The sequence below is a fragment of the Hyposmocoma kahamanoa genome, unplaced genomic scaffold (genome assembly GCF_003589595.1).
Source record: "Hyposmocoma kahamanoa isolate Upper Pololo Valley unplaced genomic scaffold, ASM358959v1 202, whole genome shotgun sequence".
NCBI lineage: Eukaryota > Metazoa > Arthropoda > Insecta > Lepidoptera > Cosmopterigidae > Hyposmocoma > Hyposmocoma kahamanoa.
The window spans coordinates 11,649,671-11,672,345 of record NW_020653726.1 but is presented as its reverse complement, the minus strand read 5'-3'; the positions used below and the strand labels follow the sequence as shown (position 1 = coordinate 11,672,345).

At 38.7% G+C, this 22,675-nt stretch overlaps 1 protein-coding gene across 1 annotated transcript in view; it reads left to right on the top strand.

Moving 5' to 3' along the window:
* The window catches only part of LOC113227180, an 88,203-nt gene that overhangs the window by 28,872 nt on the left and 36,656 nt on the right, over positions 1–22,675 (top strand). The window contains exon 2 of the mRNA XM_026460063.1: positions 21,200–21,335. Within this exon, the coding sequence (XP_026315848.1) occupies positions 21,200–21,335 (136 nt within the window). The remainder of the gene's footprint in view (positions 1–21,199; positions 21,336–22,675) is intronic.

Below are 22,675 nucleotides of genomic sequence, written 5' to 3'. Positions count from 1 at the left end.
CGAAAGCTGGGGTCTGCTTGTTTGTCCGGGCAGATGTTTGCTGTCGCCGTCTGCGTCATTTGGAGGACCCCTCCTTCTCCATCCTTGGGGTACATGTTGACCTGGGCAGTCATTGCCGTGTCTACATGTGCCTCTACAGATCCCACCACGGCGACATGGAGACAACTCGTCTCATGGACCACCTTACTCGGGCGGCAGATGACGCGCAGGCGCAGTTTCCTACAGCGGAATTGGTGTTTTTAGGGGACTTCAATGCTCACCACGAGTCGTGGTTAAGTTCCTCTAAAACTGACCATGCTGGAAGAACTGCCCACACATTCGCTCTCACACACGATTTAACCCAACTGGTGAATCAGCCCACCCGGATTCCAGATAGGGTTGGTGACGCGCCCTCTTTGTTGGACCTTCTGCTGACGTCTCGCCCGGCTGGATATCGGGTGGTGGTCCAAGCCCCTCTGGGCACTTCGGATCACTGCTTGATATCCACTAAAGTGGCAACGTTACTGCCACCACCACCTACTGTGGCTAAACGTCGCATTTGGCATTATGCGTCGGCAGATTGGGACGGTATGCGGGACTATTTTGCATCCGTTCCCTGGCGGCAGCGCTGTTTTAGTGAGGTGGATCCAACAGCTAGCGCGACTGCCGTTGCTGATGAGATCTTAATCGGGATGGAATACTACATCCCGCATTCGGATCTCGTCAGTAAAGGGAGGCGCAACCGCTGGTTCAACCGCGAGTGTGCTGTGGCTGTTGAGAACAAACAGACTGAATACCGCGCTTGGATCAGGGGTCTAGCTTCAGACGATCCCAATACGAACTCACTTAAAACAGCCTACAATAATGCCATCAGGTCTTGCAAAAGAGCGTACATCAGAGCGGATGCTCAGCGCGTCGCACGAGTTGGCCAAGAACTCTTGACGCATCCCACAGGTAGTCGTAGCTACTGGCGTCTGGCCAGAGCCGTTGCGTCGAACTTCTGCCAGCCCTCGCTGCCACCGCTGAGATATTCTGACGGCAATCTAGCCCACAAGCCGCAAGATAAAGCCGACCTCTTGGCAAATCTGTTTGCGGCTAGCTCCTGTCTCGACGACTGTAACGCACAGCCACCAACTCTACCTCACTGTGGCTACACGATGTCTGATATTCGTATCAGACAATGCGATGTGCGTACGCAGCTGCAGTCTCTCGACGTCCGGAAAGCTAGTGGTCCTGATGGTATCCCAGCGATTGTACTTAGGAATTGCGCAGCTGAGTTGACTCCCGTGCTAACGCGACTGTATCGTCTGTCGCTCTCTTCAGGTCGTGTGCCGGACTCTTGGAGAGAGGCTAATGTGCAACCAGTTCCCAAAAAAGGCGACCGATCAGACCCGCATAATTACCGTCCCATAGCCATTACTTCCATAATCTGCAAGGTTTTAGAGCGGATCCTTAATAAACAACTGACCCAATACCTAGAAGATCACTCCATAATTAATGATCGGCAGTATGGGTTTCGTCCGAAACGATCAACGGGTGACCTTCTAGCGTACTTATCGCATATTTGGGGTGAGGCTATAGACAAACGTGGCGAATCGTTGGCTGTTAGCCTCGATATAGCCAAAGCGTTCGATCGGGTCTGGCACAAAGCTCTTCTCTCCAAGCTCCCGGCGTACGGTTTGCCAGCCCAGTTATGCAGCTGGATTGCCGATTTCCTTCGTGAGCGGAGAATTCGCGTCGTTTCTGACGGCAGCATTTCGAGGTTCGTGAATGTGAACGTTCGTACCGCAGGGATCCGTTCTATCTCCCACGCTTTTCCTTCTGCATATCAATGATATGCTTCCACTTGGGAATATTCATTGTTATGCAGATGATAGCACTGTTCATGAGGGATATCATGGATTCCCCGCAGCTGGGCGCGCCGATACTGACAGAGAGCGATCTGATCTTGTCGTTGAGCTCAATAGGATATTGGACCTCATATCTGCATGGGGATCCAGTAATCTTGTTGAGTTCAACGCCAAGAAAACACAGGTTTGCGCGTTAACAACAAAATTGTCGCCGTTCCTTCCCATGCCTTCTCTGATGAGCACAGCACTTTCACCTCGGAGCAGTTTCACCTTGCTCGGTATGGAAATCTGCTGTGATTTGAATCCAAGGAGCTACATCGAATCTGTGATCAAAACAGCCTCACGGAAACTCGGAGTCCTGAACAAGGTGCGACGTTTTTTCACGCCGGACCAGTTATGCCTGCTGTACAAAACACAGGTCCGGTCTTGCGTTGAGTATTGTTCGCGCTTGTGGGACGGCTCCGCCAAGTACCTACTCGATGCCTTGGATAAATTACAGCGTCGTGCTACTCGAATTATAGGCGACGAAGAGGTCTCATCACGCCTTGAACCTCTGCAACTGCGTAGAGATGTTGCATCGTTTAGCGCCTTTTACCGCATGTACCATGGTGAGTGCTCTGAGGAGCTGTTCAACCTCATCCCCCCTTCCCCGTTCCTGCTCAGAAGCACGCGTGCTGGCCTTCGTAGTCACCGGTTCACTACCTGCCGCATTCCATCGCGTACTAAAAGGTTCGGTGGCTCCTTTCTCTGCCGCACGGTTGACAAATGGAACTCCCTTCCGGCACATGTCTTCCCTCCCTCTTATGATATGGGGTCCTTCAAACGAGGCGTGAAGAGGCATATTGTAGGCAGGCAGGGTGGAGGCGGCTAGTGCAGTGAGGATTCCATCGCTGCACTAGGTTCCTTCGCGTTTGGATACCACTTTCCACTTAACATCAGGTGGAGTGGAGTCATTTGCCTGTCAGGTATAAAAAAAAAAAAAAAAAAAACATTGCGCGAAAAAGTCAGAAATATTATATCTAATTTCGCCATGTTGCAATTTAGATAGTTTATATTTTGTGAGCCATTAAACATGAAGTCTATTAATATTAAGAGATTGCGTCCTGTGTTTGTAACGCTTTAGTATTTTGGTTTTAAAATAGCATTACTAAGAAAACTATCATAGACTATAAATTATCTAAGAACTATCTACAAGACTAAATAAAAACTGTCTACATTCTACAAATGGTCTTGTAGCATTCTAGAAGGGTTACTTCAGAAAAAAGATAAGAATGACTCTTAACACTACCTACAGATAGTTTCTCAAAGCACTCTTGTGATCTATTAATAAAGTTGTGCCCACTTTTATTTTAAATTATCTAGAAACCTTCTTTAAGATATCTTGAGGGAATTTGAACTCTTAAAATATTCAATCGAATTAAATTCTATTAGATGTCTTATAGTATATATTTAGATATGGGTGTGCTGCTTGGGGAGTATGTTACGTCGGTAACATACTTGTCGACGGTTGCCCAGGGTACGCCAGACATGGTTAAAGACATGCCCTTTTTGCGCACTCCACTAACAACTAGCTCCAATGAGTTTAGAACAGATTTATTGCTTTGCTGTTGTTAAATTAATGAAACTCCAGAACTAAGACTTATTCTTCCGAAAGCATTGCTAGAAAATTTGATTGGATTAAACCCACTGGGGAAGACCCACTGGTGATTTCTAATTCTATGATTGTTATAAAATTGTATAATATATACCAGTAAAGAAAGCAACATGATATGTTACTTGAATTAAAAGGAGAATCAGATAAAATGCATCAGTGCAGTATAAATAATACACAAAGTTTATTTTACGAAGTACGCTATTAAGTTTTCTGTAATACTTACACGCTGTCTAAGCAACCTTGGACTCTACGATAGAAACAGATTACTATCTGTTGGGAATCATCCTGTGTCTTTAAAAATAAGTTTTGACGTTAGCTCAAATTTAAAAGTAGATAAAACAGCAAATCCAACCCATGGCGTAATAAGGCCCCATCTGCATAATGACAACTTTTCAGGAAATAGGCTTAAAGATTCTTCGAACAAAATTAGTCTGTCACTTTTTATGCTTAAATATAAAATCAATCATAAAGGTCATGTATTTAAATGATCCTTTTAAATTTGCAAAAACAGCAGGCAAAAAAAGCTAAACGGTCATCTATTATAATGATTGATCCTTTTTCTCTGAGATATAAAATAAATTAAATCAATCGATAAATGCTACGCAAAAATTTTTTGGTTTCTATAAATTAACTTTGAAAGTTTTATGTTGGGTTTGAGGCCCTAACACACTTGACAAATGAGCTTTAAAAATAAAATTTAGATACTTGTTATTAAAACTAATTAAGTGTTGATTATATTAGTATAGTTGATTATATAAGTAATGGCTACGGTAATTAGGCTGGGAACACCGACTTTGAGAATGACCGAATATTAGTTGTTCAAGCATCTCACCAGATGGCGTTTCAAAATATATTTTTTTTACTATGGCAACATTCAATTGCCGTTTTTTGAACTGTATCCGTTTTTAAATTTATACGTTTTACGTTTACTATAACGCTCGCAAAATCGTGGCACTATTTTTGTATTTTTTTTTTCGAAATTATAATATATAAGGCATAATTCACGCAGTTTTCATTACATCCAAGGAACCTCCGTAAGAATAGAAGCGCAAACATAGCGGTTGGACCTTCAGAGCTAAATAAAAAGCAAAATTCAACTCAATGACCTTTGGACTTCTACGTGGGCAGCGCGACCGCAGAGGGATTTCGGCCTAATAAATTCAAGAAGAGATTCCAGAGAGACGACCGGAGCGAGGTTAAGGCGTTGGAGGATCAGCATTTGACCTACATCATCGAAAATCGCACATTTCGGTACGGCCAACCATCCTCCCTAACCCCATTCCCTCCGACTCATTTTTGTGACACCGTTTTGTCGTCAGCTTCTTGGCGCAGCTAGCATGGACTGACTTCAAAGGTCATTAAAAAACCGTAAGTCCTTTTACATATCACTAGAATGAGCTTAGAACAGATTACTTAGACTACAGCCCGCGATAAGTCTCCCTTGAGAGCCGTTGCAAAAAGCGAAACCGATAGTAATCTGCTTACGGAGTCACGCGGCATCATCAAAGGCAGACTGACTTAAGTTATCTAATTATATCAATAACATTTTAGGTGAGCAGTTGTCTGAGCAAAAACACATTGATTTACGGTTACGTGCAGAAGGTGCTATTAGATTATTCGCTGAATTTAACGATCTTCAAGCACAAATCGAAAAAAATCGTCCGCGATTGCGATTTAGATGAACAATTAACCCAACGAGAATTGTTTGAGGATAGCTATTACGGTGCACTTTCTACAGCGGAGCGCCTTCTTATTTCTAGTAACAGTTTAAACGAGTGTAGTAATAATAAATTACAATCTATTAAATTGCCCACTAAATGTATGCCTACATTTGACGGTGCGTATGAACATTGGCTCGAGTTCAGAGACACTTTTTTGTCCTTAGTGCATAAATCCAAGGAAATTAGTGACATCCAAAAATTTCACTACTTGAAATGGTCGTTGAAGGGGAGTGCAGAGTTGGCAATTGATTCTTTAGAATTCCCAGCCAGTAACTATTCCGTAGCATGGGAGTTGCTGCTCAATAGATACAACAATAGTAATATATTGGTTCCTAATCATGTTAAAGCACTATTTACAATGCAGAGAGTTTCTAGCGAATCACCTCAACTGCTTAGACGTCTCGTAGACACTGTGCTAAAGAATTTACGTGCGCTAGAGATACTAGGCAAACCTACTGAGTACTGGGAGACTAATAACTTTTTTTTTATAACCTCAAAGCTGGATGAAATAACCGATCGCGAGTGGGAGTAATTTTAATTCACTTTACGCAATCATAGTGACACTGAATCTGGCCTAAAAGTGGACGATCTCGGATCTCGGAGCCGGGCTGATATGTTGGAAACGTTGCAAGTTTCGCACAACTTTATTTATTATTCATATTTATTCATCCATGACCACAAAAAGCACAGCGCGATTACGCAAAACAATAACATCACATAACAAACTGCACTGCAATGTTTCCACCAATAAGCCACAGCAGAGTCATCTCACTCCTATCAAACTATCGTGCATTATGTGCAAACCCGATCACGCATTGTACTCGTGCCAATGATTTTTAGATTCAGATTTAGACACTAAACTTAAATTTATAAAACCTAATAAATGTGTGAAAACTGTTTACGTTCCGGGCATACTCTGGACATATGTAAGTTTGGCCGTGTCGAAAATGCAACAAAAAACATAACACACTAATTCATAACGCCACGTCTAGTTACATACAAACAGTAGCGCTCCACTCAGCCTGCGACGAAACTCATGAACCGGTCCTGCTGTGACACCCCCGCCCGCGCATGCTCGCACGGACACCTTCCCCGTGCAAATTCCTTCGTCACAGGCAAACAATACACGCATAGACAATGAACGATCTTCACATCAATCTGTTGCGCGTATGAGCCCGGTGTTATTATCGACTACTTTGGTCGAGGTGACCGATAAACAACACAATTATCATCTCGTACGAGCGCTCCTCGATTGTGGCAGCCAACACTGTTTTATTTTGAAACCTTAACGAGATTTGTTAGATGCAACTTGTATACAGTCCACTAACGAAATTCGAGGTGTAGGTAATTCAATAACACAGTCTACGCAAATCTGTGATATTGAAATAAAATCGAAAATAGGTACCTACTCAACGCAAGTTAGATGTTTTGTGTTGCCGTACATAACATCTAGTCTGCCGGCAGCTGCATATAAACAATACGCACGGTTTTCTATTCCGTACAACATACAGCTAGCCGATCCGCTTTACTACGAGTCGCAGAATATTGATATGCTGATAGGCTCTGATATATTCTGGGACCTTTCTCGCGAAGGTAAACTAAGGTTGCCAAATGGACCTTTGTTACAAAACACTAAATTAGGCTGGAAAGCCTCCGGGCCTATTGATTTTAATACGCGCATTAATGAGAGATCTTTGTGTAATTTTACCCATTCTATCAACTCACGGTTGCTACAGTTTTGGGAGCCGAAGGAATTGCCTCAGATTGGTCACACGCACACAGACTATGAGATGCGACACAGACAGCGTACGGCGCTTATATTTACGATCGCACAATTAGAAACAACGATGCTGTATTAGTAAGATTGTTATGTTCCAAGGCTAAGGTTGCTCCTTTGAAACCTGTCAGTATTCCGCGGCTGGAGTTATGTGGTGCTTTACTACGTGCGCGACTATACGACAAAGTACATAAAGCACTTCAGCGTCACTTCGATAACGTTATGTTATGGAATTATATTCGTATTAGGCTGGTTACACATGTCACCTAATTTACAAAAAACGTTTGTACAAATTTTTGGCGGGAGAACTTCGATGGCGTCACATAAGTGGCAAGGAGAATCCAGATGACTTATTTTCTCGCGGGGTTCGCCTGGAAGACCTTTCATCTTCTAATTTATGGTGGGAAGGCCCATGTTTCTTGCGTCAATCTAATTTTATGTGTAGTGACACACCCGTGAAGTACCCAGAAGACACGCATGGCGATTTGCCGGAATTAAAGAATGGTGCAACGCATACCTTCGTGATCGAGGACAGTCGTGAATCATCATTCAACGGAAATCCATTTTTCAGATATTCTCAGTTAAACCGCATGAGACATAGTGCGTATTTACACCGTTTTATTTATTACACGCGCGATAAGGTAACGAGCGATCAGGCGTTGTCACTGTGGATGAATTGAGATTGTCCGATCTGACGTTAGCTAGGTGAGCTCAATTGGAGTCGTTCCCAAGTGAATATAAATTGCTCCGAAAAGACGAGACTACCTAACACACACAACTTGTCAAAATTAAATTTATTTGTCGATGAAAATGGGTTTATTCGTGTTAGTGGTCGCATCTGTAAATCACCTGTTTTTGCACTAGACAAGAAACATCCGATTCTTATCTCATCCAAACATCGAATCTCTTTGTTGCTTTTTCGACATGAGCACATGTAATTGCTGCACGCGGGCCCACAGGCACTTATGTACAATATACGAGAGATGTGGTGGCCTATCAGTGGTAGAAACCTGGCAAGGGCGGTGATGCACGATTGTATAACCTGTAATCGTTTAAGATGCAGAATTGCGGCTCTTCTAATGAGGAACTTGCCTAGGGAACGCCTTGATTCTGGTTTTCCTTTTAAGCGTGACGGGGTGGATTACGCCGGGCCAATGCTCTTATTAAATCGGAAAGGTAGGGGTGCTAGAACAACAAAATGCTATGTGTGCATCTTTATATGTTTCACTACACGCACAATGCATTTAGAACTTGTCAGTAACTTGTCCACCGATGCACACTTATCAGCACTAAAACGCTTAATTTCTAGGCGCGGCAAACCTGCTGAAATCTGAAATATTACAATATACAATCAGACAAAGTATACAATTTTCGTTTATTCCACCTTACGCTCCCCATTTTGATGGTCTGTGGGAGACAGGTGTAAAATCCTGCAAATATCATTTGAGACGCGTCATAGGTAACGCACATCTAATCTTTGAGGAGTTTAGCACGGTGTTGACACAAATAGAGGCTGTCCTTAACTCCCGTCCTATAAGTCCTATGTCTGCAGGTCCGCACGGTTTCTCACTTTTAAGTCCAGCTCACTTACTGCGCCTGCCTGTGACGACCTCACCAACGTACCCGCAGACCGGCTTACCCGCTACCAACGAGTGGAGCAGATTCGTCAACACTTCTGGGCTCGTTGGGCGAAGGAGTACTTGTCCGAGCTCCAAACACGGACCATAAGGAAGAAGGACGCGCTACCATTGAACTCAGATATGCTCGTCATTATCAAAGACGACAACCTTCCACCCTTCAAGTGGCATCTCGGGAGCATAGAGAAGATTATCCCTGGTTCGGACGGAGTGACCAGAGTGGCCGACATTCGCACGGCGTCGGGCATCGTGAGATGCGCCTACAGCAAGATCTGCCCACTATTCGACGGCTAGTTCAAGACTTTTTTTTCGAAAGCTGATGCTTTCAAGGCCGGGACATGTTCAAGCATCTCACCAGATGGCGTTTGAAAATATATTTTTTTTACTACGGCAACATTTAATTACCGTTTTTTGAACTGTATACGTTTTTAAATTTATACGTTTTACGTTTGCCATAACGCTCGCAAAATCGTGGCACTATTTTTGTATTTTCTTCGAAATTATAATAATATATAAGGCACAATTCACGCAGTTTTCATCACATGCAAGGAACCACCGTAAGAATAGAAGCGCGAACAATAGTGTTACCTTGAAAGCAGTTCATTTATAATTTATCCGTAGATCAACTAACCCAGACGGAGTAATTAATGTATACATATATGAAATATAAAAAAATATAGTTTATTTAAAAAAGTGAACATTTACAATAGATTGATTATACTTTGAGGATCAAATAATATTTAGTAGCAGTAGAGCTCCTTGTGACAGAGTTCGTCCAGTGAAGTACTGCCACCTTACCTATTTCTGCCGCCAAGCAGTAATGTTACCATTACTTTGTTCTGGTTATGAACGGTAAGTGTGCCTGTGAAATTACAGGCACATGGAACTTGTTAACTTATGTCTCAGGGTGACGGCCGCAGTGGCAGTGCCCCTCAGATCTTTGCGATTTAACGCTCTGAGTGGCACTGCAAATGGACAGGCGTGTAGCTTACCATCAGGCTCACCACTTGTTCGTCCTGTCACTTGATATTACAAAAAAAAACCTCATTATAAAATTTCACACGTTCATATTTTGTGCCATGTAGTTCGGAAGCACTTCTGACGTATTATCATATAAGGTTCTATTACAACAAGGGTAGGAAATGAATTCAATACATCTGATATGTATTGTTTGTACAATGAAACAATAAGCCACTCATTTGCGGTCCAATGGAGTTAATTAAGCTTCTAACGAAGTTGATGAATGAATGAATGTTAACGAAGACGGGTTACAATGTATATTTCAATATGGAACTTGGACGAACATATAGGTACGGGTATTCTCCTTTGTTCAAAACGAGAAGATTCCGAATATGTGAAAATCTGGTCTAACTCAACGGTGTATGTTTCTGAAATTCAAATACAAACCTGTGTTAGTTGCAACCATCCGTGGTCGCAACGCAATACATCACCTCGGCCAAAGTCCTTTTAGGATGTAGTCAAACGAGCTCCATTTCAGTTGCATAGAAACCGGGACCGCATCAGAACTAGTAAAGCTGGCGAGCATCCAATGTGCAGTTGGTATGGAGTCGCGCCATCTGCATCCAGCCCACTTTCCAACACTTGTTAAAAGAAAATGAAAGTGTAATTTCTAGCCAGCAAATATATTGAACGTTTTAGATCTTGTCTGATTGAGATAAATAACATTTTATATACACTGTGGTGATTTTGTTACACAATTTAGAAGTTCCGAAACGCACCGTTATTATATTCAAAATCCTATAATAGCAAATTGCCCAAACTTAGACTCGTATTTATTTACATTTCAAAAAGTATTTTTCAACTAATTACATTTGATTAATCTTTTTTTTACGTGGTTTGCACACCGCTTTTCATGATGTCACCACAGATCTAGAATGTAACGTAATCCGAAGTCTGTGAGTGTCATCATCTCTGAGGGTTAATGTGGAAAAACCAAGTTTTCTATATTATTTCTGGGTGTTTGCGGTACAGTCGTTCTTTTCGATTTTCATAACACTAGTGCTTTACTTACTTACTTTGGGATCAGGGCAACGTATGTAATGTTATAAATACAATACATTGGTACATTATGTATTAATGGCGGTAAAAATAAGAAATTACTAATGAAAGCTTTTTAATGACTTGAGGCTTGTCATTTTTACGATTTTGCATCACATTTGCGAGGAAAAGATACAACAATAATGGTTATTGAATAAACAAAAATGGTTTCTGTGGATGTTGCGTAAGCGCTGCGCAGCGTCAATGCGCAGGTTACGCGCCAGCCGTCACAGACTACTGAGCGTTGTGGCTGAAAGATGGGACAGTGGTTTCTTAAGGCACTGGTCCTCTATGAATTTAAGTTTACGTAATAATATAGTTATTTAAGTTTTATAATACTAACATAGATAAATAAGTTTTTGTAATACTGACATAGTTAGGTATGTAAGTTTTATATTACTAACATTCTATGGATCTTTGTGTTATCTGAAATAAACTCATTTTATTCTATTATTTTTTTAATAATTCATTTCTATGTTTTTTTAAACCAGCTATTCTTTTATAGATGGTACAACTCGAACTAAAATGTCATAAAAGGCACAGACGCATGCAGCCACAATGCATTAGATATTAATTAATAATTTCTAAATTCTAATAATACTAAAATACAGCATAAATTTCAAATGTTTAGTTTTTATTATACTTCAAGTTCATGCGAAATATACGTTCAGATTCTTCGAGCATAAAAACTTTTTGCTTAATCTTGAATCAAAAATCCATAGGGCAATAACATAATGAAAAAGCCCGTGGGCACAACTTAGTATATTATTGTCGACTTTGCCTGCATATCATGACATTGTTTACGAGTAAGTGATAATAATATACGTATAATAAAAGCTTTAAATCTAAGAAAACCACATCAAGTATTTAGAAAGGCAATATCATTCCTAAGCAACGGTAAAGAAATGGAGGTTTACATTAGCTGAGCAGAGCTTTGACATTCCGGATTCTGTCTGAAAATCGAGGAGTATGAACATATCGTAGTACTTGTGTAAGTATTATAGAGAAACTCTCGATGGCTTAATTAAACGTGACGATACCGTATTACAGATTGAAGATGTTCGAGTGTACAAGAGCGTGTATGAAAACACGAAGAAGGGGAACAGAGGGTGTTAGGGGGAACTTACACAACGACTTTCCTGCCCTAGATAAAGCAATGAAGAAGAGATAACAATGTACGGATCAGCAAGTAGGCGTATCCTTGCGTGCCAGATTTTCTTTTGTGTAATCGCTTGTGCATTATTTGTTTCCTGGGAATGATCGAATATCAATTTTATAGTTTTGTGTATATATGTATGTCTCTTATACTCGTATGATAAGAAACGCACATAGTCTAGAAATAAATTAAGAAAAAATTGGCTGGTTTGACTGTAATCACTTACGTACACGTTTTTTAGAAAAGCTTATATTTAATTTTTTTTCATAATATCAAGTGACGGGACGAACAAGTCATTTGCCTGGTAGTAAGCGTCACGCATATTAATAACTGTTGCAGTGCCACTCAGAGCTTTAAATATCAAAGATCTGAAGGGCACTGCCACTGCGCCCGTCACCCTGAGGCATAAGTTGACAAGTCCCATGTGCCTGTAATTTCACCTTTACTATTCCAAACCGGAACGCAGTAATATTCACATTACTGCTTTGCGGCAAAAAAGATGGCAGTGCTTAGCTGGACGAACTCTTTAACAAGGAGCTCTGTTGCTTCTATTCAGCATTAGTTTATTCCGTTACTAAACTATATGTTTTATGCAATGAGAATAGTAAATCAATAATTACAACCTGTAAAACGGACAGTTTCATTTACTTATATCATACTCATAAGCGTAATTATTGTAATGTATCGTAATTATTGCAGCATTCCGCTACAGCCGATATTAATGTATTCTGTGTCGTTTGCTCTCTCCTTCTGAGTTTAATTTGCTTCCGTATATTGCATTTGCGTGTGTTCCCAAAAACAAATGAACAACTGTATTTCATTTGAAACCGTTACAAATAGAAGACCGTGAAACACGAGTAGAATACGCACACCAATGGCTCCGTGCTCAAGGCATGTGACATTTCGAACTTTCTTACCCAAAAAAAAAACGGCTAATGTTCCTGGGGCAATTGCTTTGGGAATATGTAGCCGACTTTATAGAATCCTTGTCCTGCAAAAGAGTGCTGTTAAAGCAATTTACAAACTAAGCCCCAGAGTGCATGTGAGAGAAAAGTATACAGACTTTATCATTCTTACACTGGCGTCACAGTACGCTTATGAAAATGTAATTCCTTTTCAGAATAGCAGTAATTTATTTCATGAATAACCTCAAAGTTTGTACGGTTAAATCTATTTGCCAAGTTTTATTCAAATCGGTTAAAGGAAGTGGGTGAAATCCAATAAACCGGATTCATCCCCTAATTTATTACCCTAAGAGGTGAAACATTTTCTTCAAATTTGAATGGAACCTCTGAAGTACCCCTTTTTCAATAAAAAAGAGAAATCAGTTCATAAACGTCGGAGTTATCGCGTAACATACACACAAAAATAAAGCAGTCGAATTGGGAACCTCCTCCCTTTTTGAAGTCGGTTAAAAATAGTAATAGACATAATATTAACAAGATATCTCGCAAGTCACGAATACATTTAAGGAGCAATATACAGTCTTCTGTAATAAGTTTTCTGTTGATATTCAATTTCTTATTTAGAAACGGGTGCGGTTCGTAATATATGACAACAAACGACATATTTTTAGTCGATATATCGCTCATCAGATATAATTAATTTATGAAATACAGACATTTGACATATTCTTTATTTTTTGATATATGATGATGATGATACAAAGGTCATTGGGTATAATAGACGATTGATATAACTTTCAATTTAATATACCGTTGGCATAACGTTCATTTTATAAACGTTTCAGATATAACATTCACCGAATATAATGTATGTATTATTAATATAATTCCAGTGGTGTTTAGGTGCAATGGTGAACGAACCGACTTTGTTTGCATTTCTTAATTTGTGCGACCTCCTTCTGTGGGTTTGGGTCACGTTAGATTAAGATAAATTATATATTGCGATAGTACATTTTAATGATTTTTAAAAAATCTTATCAAGGTAATATAGCGCGCTTCAACTATTCGTAGAACACACTGTGTTATATTATTTAATACATTACACTGGTAGTACTTACACCATTTGTTCATTATGTCACCATCCAATGTTTATTATACTGAAAGTTTATTATAAACATTGAAATTATGCATTTTGTTGTTATACCTTTTGTTGATTATATACATACAGTGATTATATCCTTTGAAATTATATCAAATGTTGTTGTTATACAAAGTGAAAATAGATTATTTGTTATTATATCTTCCATTACACACTTTTTAAAAACACCTTTGTACAAAAAAACATTATACAGCTTCTGCGTACTTAAATGACAAAAATCCATGACTGTCATTTATTTGATTCAGCTTAATGATATTTCCTCATAAATGTCGTAATAAGAAGCAACCCCTATAGTTTCTTCCTCATACTTGTCAGAGGAATGTGTGAAAGAGGGATGTGCCTTATGAATGAATACGTTGACCTTGTATCTTTAGCTGAATTGTACAAGAGGTTATTTTTTGCATTAAATTATTAAATATTAGACAACATCACCGACGTTGCTCTGATCCCAAAGTAAGTACAGTAAGCAAAGTAAGCACTTATGTTATGGAAATCGGAAACGACGGTGCCACAAAAACACCCAGACCCGAGACGCCATAGAAAAGTTCGTTTTCTACATTAACCCGGCCGTGATCGAACCCGGGACCTTGGAGGTGGCGACACCGTGAAAATGTACACGTCACTCGACCACGGAAGTCGTCTAATAATTAATAGTAAGCATGAAAATGACTATTAAATTAAAAATATTATGTGCTCCGAATGTATATCAGTGCTTTCTTGATAAAAGTAACGCTAAAGCGAATATAAGGTACCTTTATCTTGCCTCTCATTAGGACATTTTTATCTTGACCATTTTTTATCTCATTTGACCGTTTACCAAGAAGACAAAGTGTGTTAAATTTCAAGTACCTAACGTAAAATCGACTAGTCCAAGCATACATATAAACGGAGAAAGTTAGCCCTTGTTAATAAAGCAGTCTTCTTGGGAGTGTCTTAGATGGTAAACTTCAATGGTTCCTATATATTATCTTCCCTGGCCAGCAGATTAAGCTCCACTGCATACGCAGTCCGCAGAATATGTGAGCTTACCGATGTTAGCACTGCTAGACTTGTTTACTCTAGTTACTTCCATGGTATAATGTCCTACGGGATTTTCTCTCATGTGAGGTAAAATGGCAATCGTACAAACCATAGATGTATTGCAAAAACGAGCGATTCGTTCTGTGCACCGTTTAGGTTCTCGGGTTTCTCTCGGAGAAATGTTTAAGGAAACAGGTATCATGACATCACAGTACATTTACTCAAATATTTTATATGCCCGTAAAAATATTCTTAGAGCTAAGTCCAAACATGGTACTACGATATCGTTTAACCAAGGCAAACGACACTTTTATGGGGAACTGTATACGTTTTTACAGTAAGATTTCGGAGAATATATTAAGATTTATATAAAGATTATCATTACCTAAGTTTAAAACTTACATTAAAAACTTTTTAATAGAAAAGTCATATTACAAAATTGAAGACTTTGTGTTGATAAAGAAATATGGAAAGATAACTAGAGTGTAGATTCCACACAATTATGATTCAAAGTGTATTCCATAGCATTTAAGTTTATTTGAAAAGAGCAATTCCTAGAGCTTCTTGCTTGTTCTTCTCAGGGAAATGAGCATAGTGAACGAGCAGTCGCTTAAAATTGACGTTTTCTAAATGTTTTCGAAATTAATGAATATTTATTGACTGTGATTTTAATGACTTTGACTTGGATTTAGACAGATGTAAAATTATACATAAGCCGTCGTATACGTATAATTGAACGTACACAACAATATATCTCTGTCCAACCGAAGAATTATGTTAGATTTATGCTTCCTACATAAAATTATTAATAATACAATAGATCCACAACTTTTGCAAAAAATTATCTTTACAATTCCTAGACGACACGGTCGTTCCATTAATTACGTTCCATTTAAACAGTGATTCCCTAGGGCAAATTTATGTTTATGTGGTGAAATTACTGACACATGAGACATGTCAACTTATGGATAACGATGATGGGCGCAGTGGCAGTGCCCCACAGATTTTTGCGATTTAAAGCTCTGAGTAGCACTGTTATGGATATGCGTGTCGCTTATTACCACGCAAATGACTTGTTCGTCCCGTCACTTCATATTATGAAAAAAAAAAAAATTAAATATAAGTTTTTCTAAAAAACGTGTACGTAACAGTCACACCAGCCATTTTTTTCTTAATTTATCTCTAGACTATGTGCGTTTCTTATCATATAAGAGTCACACATAAATACACAAAACTTACACACGCCTTAGCTAACCATCAGGCGCACGACTTGTTCTTTCCGTCACTTGATATTATAAAAAAAATAAAATAAACAGAGCTATCTAAAAATACAACATTAAATTCATGAATCTCGACATCTTTAATGACTCGCTAGCTACTTTTAAATGTAAAATATATATTATTCAAAATTCTGACTGATCTGTTTTGTATCACATAATTTATTTAAAATCTTATTCAAACGTAGCAATTATATCATTTTTACTTTTTCTTTTTTCACTGTAGACAAAATCGTCATTATAAATGTAAAGAGTAATTGAATCGTCCACTTGCGAACAGCGCTATGTGACATTTTTAATGATTTTTAGTTAACGGCGTGAAATGTTCTGCATGTTAAATTTTAAAATTAAAAAGAAGCAAAAAGTCTAATACTGTGATTATGATTTTTCATGTTGTTTATCTTATTTTTGTCACAATTTTCAGATAATTAAAAAAGGACAATTTAAAAATTAGTTTTCGGAACAATATTTTTTTAATCCACGCACCATAACGCAATTTGCTAGTGGACTATTTAATTGGATAATTAATTGTCATACATTCTTGAATCTGAATAACTCGCTGTGTTAGCCAATAAGTATGGAGATCTACCTTCTAACTTTATAACCGTTGTTATCCATCATGTTGGCTTTCCTATACCTATAATAAATAAATAAATAAGAAAAACTGTGTTCCTTTAATTAAGACACGTTGTTATTTGTAAGTAATTAATTCTCCTAATTGACCCGTCCGATTGGCAATGTAAAAATATATATGATTTTTATTTTTCACATTTGGTCGGTTTGATTCCCCGATGAGACAGGCAACATTTTAAAAATTGAACTTTGAATGCCATGGAATATCTATGTCCCAGCCGTAAGACGCCCTGTATGTATGTAGGCAGGGTATTGTTGTTGTTTGTTACCAACCAATACACTAACCAACCAGTCCAATACACAGGAAACCAGTCCAATACACTAGTACTGGGTTGGCCAAATCAAATCTTTTTTATGTATATTAAATAACTAGTTGTTATGATGTATAAATATTAACGTACTTTAAGTGAAAATGTTACTAACAATTTATAAGGGTCTATGCCTGAAATTAAGAATTTCTATTTATATACAGGCTGTCAAAAAATTGCTGCTCTAAACGTAATAGTACTCGTACTGACACATATACATATAACAGGTCCGTAATATGTTACACGATCATTTCTGTTTTATCATCTTTCACAACTAGGCAGCTGTAAGTACAGAGGTTTCACATTTAATATAAATACATAATATGGATTATGCCTTAAAGAGCCAGTCAAGGTATATGAACGTATATTTCCAAGATAGTGTACACCCAAATATCGCTCGTGTGCCATTAAGTCGACCTGTACCCAACACATTAGCGGGGAAATAGCCTTCAGTAAGACGTTTAATAAAATAGCTCAGCTGTGGACCCTATTTCCTTTGCGGAAGGAATATTATCCTTCTTAAATGTGGGTCCCCGGGTCGGGAAAGTCTTGTCGCTTTCCCCGGAGATTATCCTATTTTCCTAACTGACATAATCCTTTCGGCCTAAAAAAGTTTTATCCGTTCGTCTTTCAAATACTTTATTTTGTCGCTGCCTTTTCATCACAATACGGAACAATATTTTTTAAGGTCAAGAGTTTGAACATGAAAAATTAGTGAGGTTCTCGGATAAAACATCGAAGATCACAAGATACTAGAGGGAGGTTTTTATTTATTTTACCCATGATTGGCCTAAGCTCTTTCTCTAGTCGGTATAATAAATAAAGTAGCCTGGTCTAAAATGTCGCATCCAATAAAATGTAAATTGCCGGGAAGTTATTTACAGTACGCAACTAACTTCAGTGTCATTTTGTAGTGCTAGGAAATGGAGATTGTTGTGCGGAAAAATGTTCAAAAATTATTGAAAACCAAGAAGCTGCGTAAGTCTGAACATTTTTATGTATTTGCTTAAATCTTTTTGGTATTTTCAAATTGTGACTGAGACTAAACTAAGCATATTTTTTGAAAACTGATTTTGTATCAAACCGTTCAAAACTCGTCTAGAGGTCTAACTGCAAACGATTCTGATTACTTGCAACTTATGAGGTTAGTGGCAGTTTTCTTCTGAAATGGCTGAAGTGTGCAAGGGTACGCAACTCGATGTGTTGCAGGAGTCCGCGCGCAGTCTATAGTATGTCTGAATAAAAATTCTGTCGCTGTGCCTCGTTCTAAATCAACTGAAACTTTTCGCGACAGTCCTAGTATTTTTTAGCAGACCTGAGACATGTGCTGCGAATATGAAATATCGGCTGCAAGTGCACCGAAAGCATTGTAGTAGGTACCGGGTATGCCCGTGCTACAAGTAGGTTCTTCTCAGGTCTCCACGTGCAAAGGCCCATACATAACGAGCCAAACTTCTCATTACCAGTAGGGATAGCACGACAGGGCGCGAATTGCGCGAGTGCGACTTAAAGCGCGACATACTGCTATTCTCGCACAGAAATCTCGCAGTTTATATCGGTCTCGCGCAAGTCGCGCCCTATCGTGCTAGCCATACAAAAAAGTATGGAGGTGATTTGTGCAACCGATAAACGATATCCTATCAAAAAAGGTGTTGCGTACTCTTGCCGACGCACATGCGTAACTACTCTTACCCATAGAACAGTGTGAGAGTATACTAATCCCATTTTGCACTTTTTTATTAATTGCAACCACTATTAAATAGAACTACTTTTTACGTTACTACGTAAGAGTCAGAAAAGGACACTATTAAAACAATAGCTGATTTTCTAACACTTTTTGTTTTCATTTTACACCGACTCAAAATTAAGTGCGTCGTCTTAACCGCTCACGCGATGCGCTCCTCCTACCGCAAAATGGCGGCTATTTGGTTTTGCAAATTAGAAAAGCATTCAGTTTAAATACAAGTTTTTATAAATAAAAATTATTATTCTGAATTGCTAAATAAATACCCCCCGTACTATCAACAAAAACATCTCAAATAAAATGCAGTAATACACCGCAAATCCTGCACTTAAAAAGCACTAATGAAATTTTTGGTGTACTTGGATAAATATGATAATATTCCGTTTGAGTGAATCTAACGTTTACCATGAAATTACTCCGTAAAGTATAGTTTATAAACATTTATATTCAGGGTAAACTTAAAATACGCTACTTACGATATGTTTTCAATAAATAAACACCGAAATCACCAGCCCAAACATCACACACGATTGTCGTGACGTATTTTTGAAGTTGTTTATATTTTTTAAATGACAGACCCAGGCATTAAAAACTTTATGGTTTGCTAGAGTAGTTACCGAAATAGCAATTAATATTAGTTCTTTTATCTGTTATAACTTCGATATCCGATAAATCGGTATAAAATCATCACCGGCACCTGTAGGTGTGGTATGCGTCTAAGGCTGCATGTATCGCGTGAGCGGTTAAACCAGACTACCAATTAGGTGTCCTTTACATTTTCTGAACTTTATTGGAATAACTTGACCTCGCTGTTGCTCGTCTCCACATGCCACTAATTTCATTATATTTTGGGATAAAATTATCAAATTAGAAAAATATAAATATGTAACTATATATATATGTTATATGCAAATATATAAATGCAAACAGTCATGTTGTAGGGCTCGCGATCTGGTTCATGTATGTGGTACCACCAGCTGACGCCATAAAAGTTTTTATTGAATTATTAATATTAATCTATGATGTTCCGCTGCTGGGCAAAGGTTAACAAAAGTTATTTTAATTTTTTTTAAATATTTTCTGCTTTTTTTATCTTAAGCTTCGTAGCTCATTTTCTTTTTTGTACTTGCAAATACAAAAAAGAAAATACTACGATTTTCAAGCATTAGACTTTGTTGCAATATTTGTGGGCAATTTCATTTATTTTTGTTGATCGTATTGTTTTGGACAAATTGTATGGACGACGGCATACCTGACTACACATTTTTGTTCGAAAATCGCCTCCAGTGCAACGGAACAAAATACGTCAATGTGTAGCTTGATGTGCTGGCGTATGTACAATTAGATCATTATGTCAAATAAAATGTTGTTTCATTCCGATAGACTGATGTACGGACAACGGTACATCAGACTACTCATTTTTGCTCGAAAATCGCCTCTAGTGCAACAGAACAAGATACGTCAATGTGTAGCTTGATGTGCTGGCGTGTACCTTTTAGTGAAATATGTATGTTTTTTGTCAAAAATTTGTGGTTATACGTTTGTTGTATGCCAGAAATATTAGATATGTATTTAGATGTTAGATATGCATTACGATAAAATGTTATGCATTAATTTTAGTACGCAGTGCTTAATTAATTATTTTTGATGTACATATTACTTATGTACATATAACTGCCTCCGTAGCCGAACGGTAACCATGCCGGACTGCCACGCAGAGGTCCCAGGTTCGATTCCCGGGCCGGGAGAAATAGTTGTATGGCCTACAATTATTTCTCTCGTGAGTTTGGGTGTAATTTGTGGTTGTCTATGTGTGTGTCCATGGCACCCGCGACACAGGGTTTCCCTAGTGCGGGGCTATGTTGAGTGTGTGCGTGTGTGCGTTATTATTATTATTTTGGTGGGCAATCAGTACTTTTGTTAGGGAAGCGGCATATTAGGTGGTGAAAAAACTTGATTTTTTGGTGAGCGGTTAAATACTACCCTTTTATTTAATTCAAACTCCACTGATCAAACTAAGCTCTACTACACAGGTTGCCGTATCCCATAACAAATTAAAAAATAGTAATACACTATAAAAATGACTATTGGTTTATTATATTTTTAATGCTTTTTAATTAACTGACTTAACTATCGATATTCCCGAGATTGAAAACATCAGTCTCGAGTCTCGAAATTCCCAAAAAATTGTCGAGATTCTCGAAATTTTCGAGACTGAGATTCCCAGAATGAAAGCCCTAGTCAAAAGTCTTATTGTTGGTACAGTACAATTCTTTGGTATAATAATTTACTTAGTTAAGTTTATTATTTTCTAAATACAGAGAGACGAGACGGACTCAAAGCGGCTTACCATCACGAACGCCACAGAAGTAGCGAACGGGCGGTACACATGTGAAGTGTCCGCCGACGCGCCGTCATTTCAAACAGCTCAGGTCCATGGACTTATGTATGTTGTAGGTGAGTATTAATACATTTATGTCATATATAGAGTGTAAGAAACGATAAGTACATACATAATACAGCTGGTAGATCGTCACTTTAGCATAAAATTACTGTTTAGGTAACACAATACATTTACCTATTATATCTAAATAATAATATTGTTAGTGGAAAGATCAAAACCGTAATACGCCATATAGAGTACCTTTTTTTTTTTTTTTTTTTTTGACGGGGGGGAAATCTTTATGGATACCCCTGAGCCCAGGGAGACTCAGGGGTTATGTGGGGACTCTCCCTCCACACTGGAAGGCCTACCCCACTAAATCCCCCCCGGGTTTCCCTCTCGCCGGTTGAGTCGGCGCCGTGGGATCAGTGAACATTCACCACGACGCCGCCCGGGCCATATAGAGTACCTACCTTATTAAAACGATTTACAAAAAAATACCACGTACGCCTGATGCCAAGCCTGTATTGACAGTGCCACTCAGAGTTTTAAATCTCAAAGATCTGAGAGCCACTGCCCTGCGCCCGTCACCCTGAGACATAAATTGAAAAGTCCCATGTACCTGTAATTTCACCAGCATCCTTTTCCTTCCACACAAGAACGCAATAATGATCACATTACTGCTTGGCGGCAGAAATAGGTAAGGTGGCACTTATATGATACTTTCCAGAACGAACATTTTCACAAGGAGTTCTACTGCTGCGTATAGTAAGTAAGTTTGGTCAAATTAAACACAATGAAGGTCATTTTTGCACCAAGCCTAAAGTTGAATAAGTCAAAAAATCCATCTAACAAGAAGATAGTGGCAAATTATTGGATTACTAAAGTGAAAAAAAGTGCTCAGATCACTAAGAAACTTAGTCAGGTTGATATAGAGATCAAATAACATACATGATTAATTTTCTCACAAAATGGAGTTCTACACTTTATATTTCCACTAATGATACATCTCATGCTCAGTTTGGATTTTCCACAGGCAAAATGTACAGTTGTACAGGCCACAGTACACCACCGTCATTTAATCAAAAGTAATTACTCTACGGAGTGTTTTAAGTGTTTTATGTTTTTCTTGGATAAGCAGTTGTGCGACTGTTCAAACATATATAACTTCACATGGGGTAGGCAGAGACAACAGTCAACACAACAACAACTTGCTACGGTCCTGACCATTTTTCGCCTCATCAACACGCATCAATGCTTTCATACGCGCTCCTCGGTTAAGAGCACTCTTGACCTGGCCTTTCAGGACGTCCTCAATTTGGTCGTGACAAGTCCGCCTTGGCCGGCTCTTACTAACTTGCCCGATCACACTTGCCTTATAAATCTGTTTCGTCGATCTTCTTTCATACATACG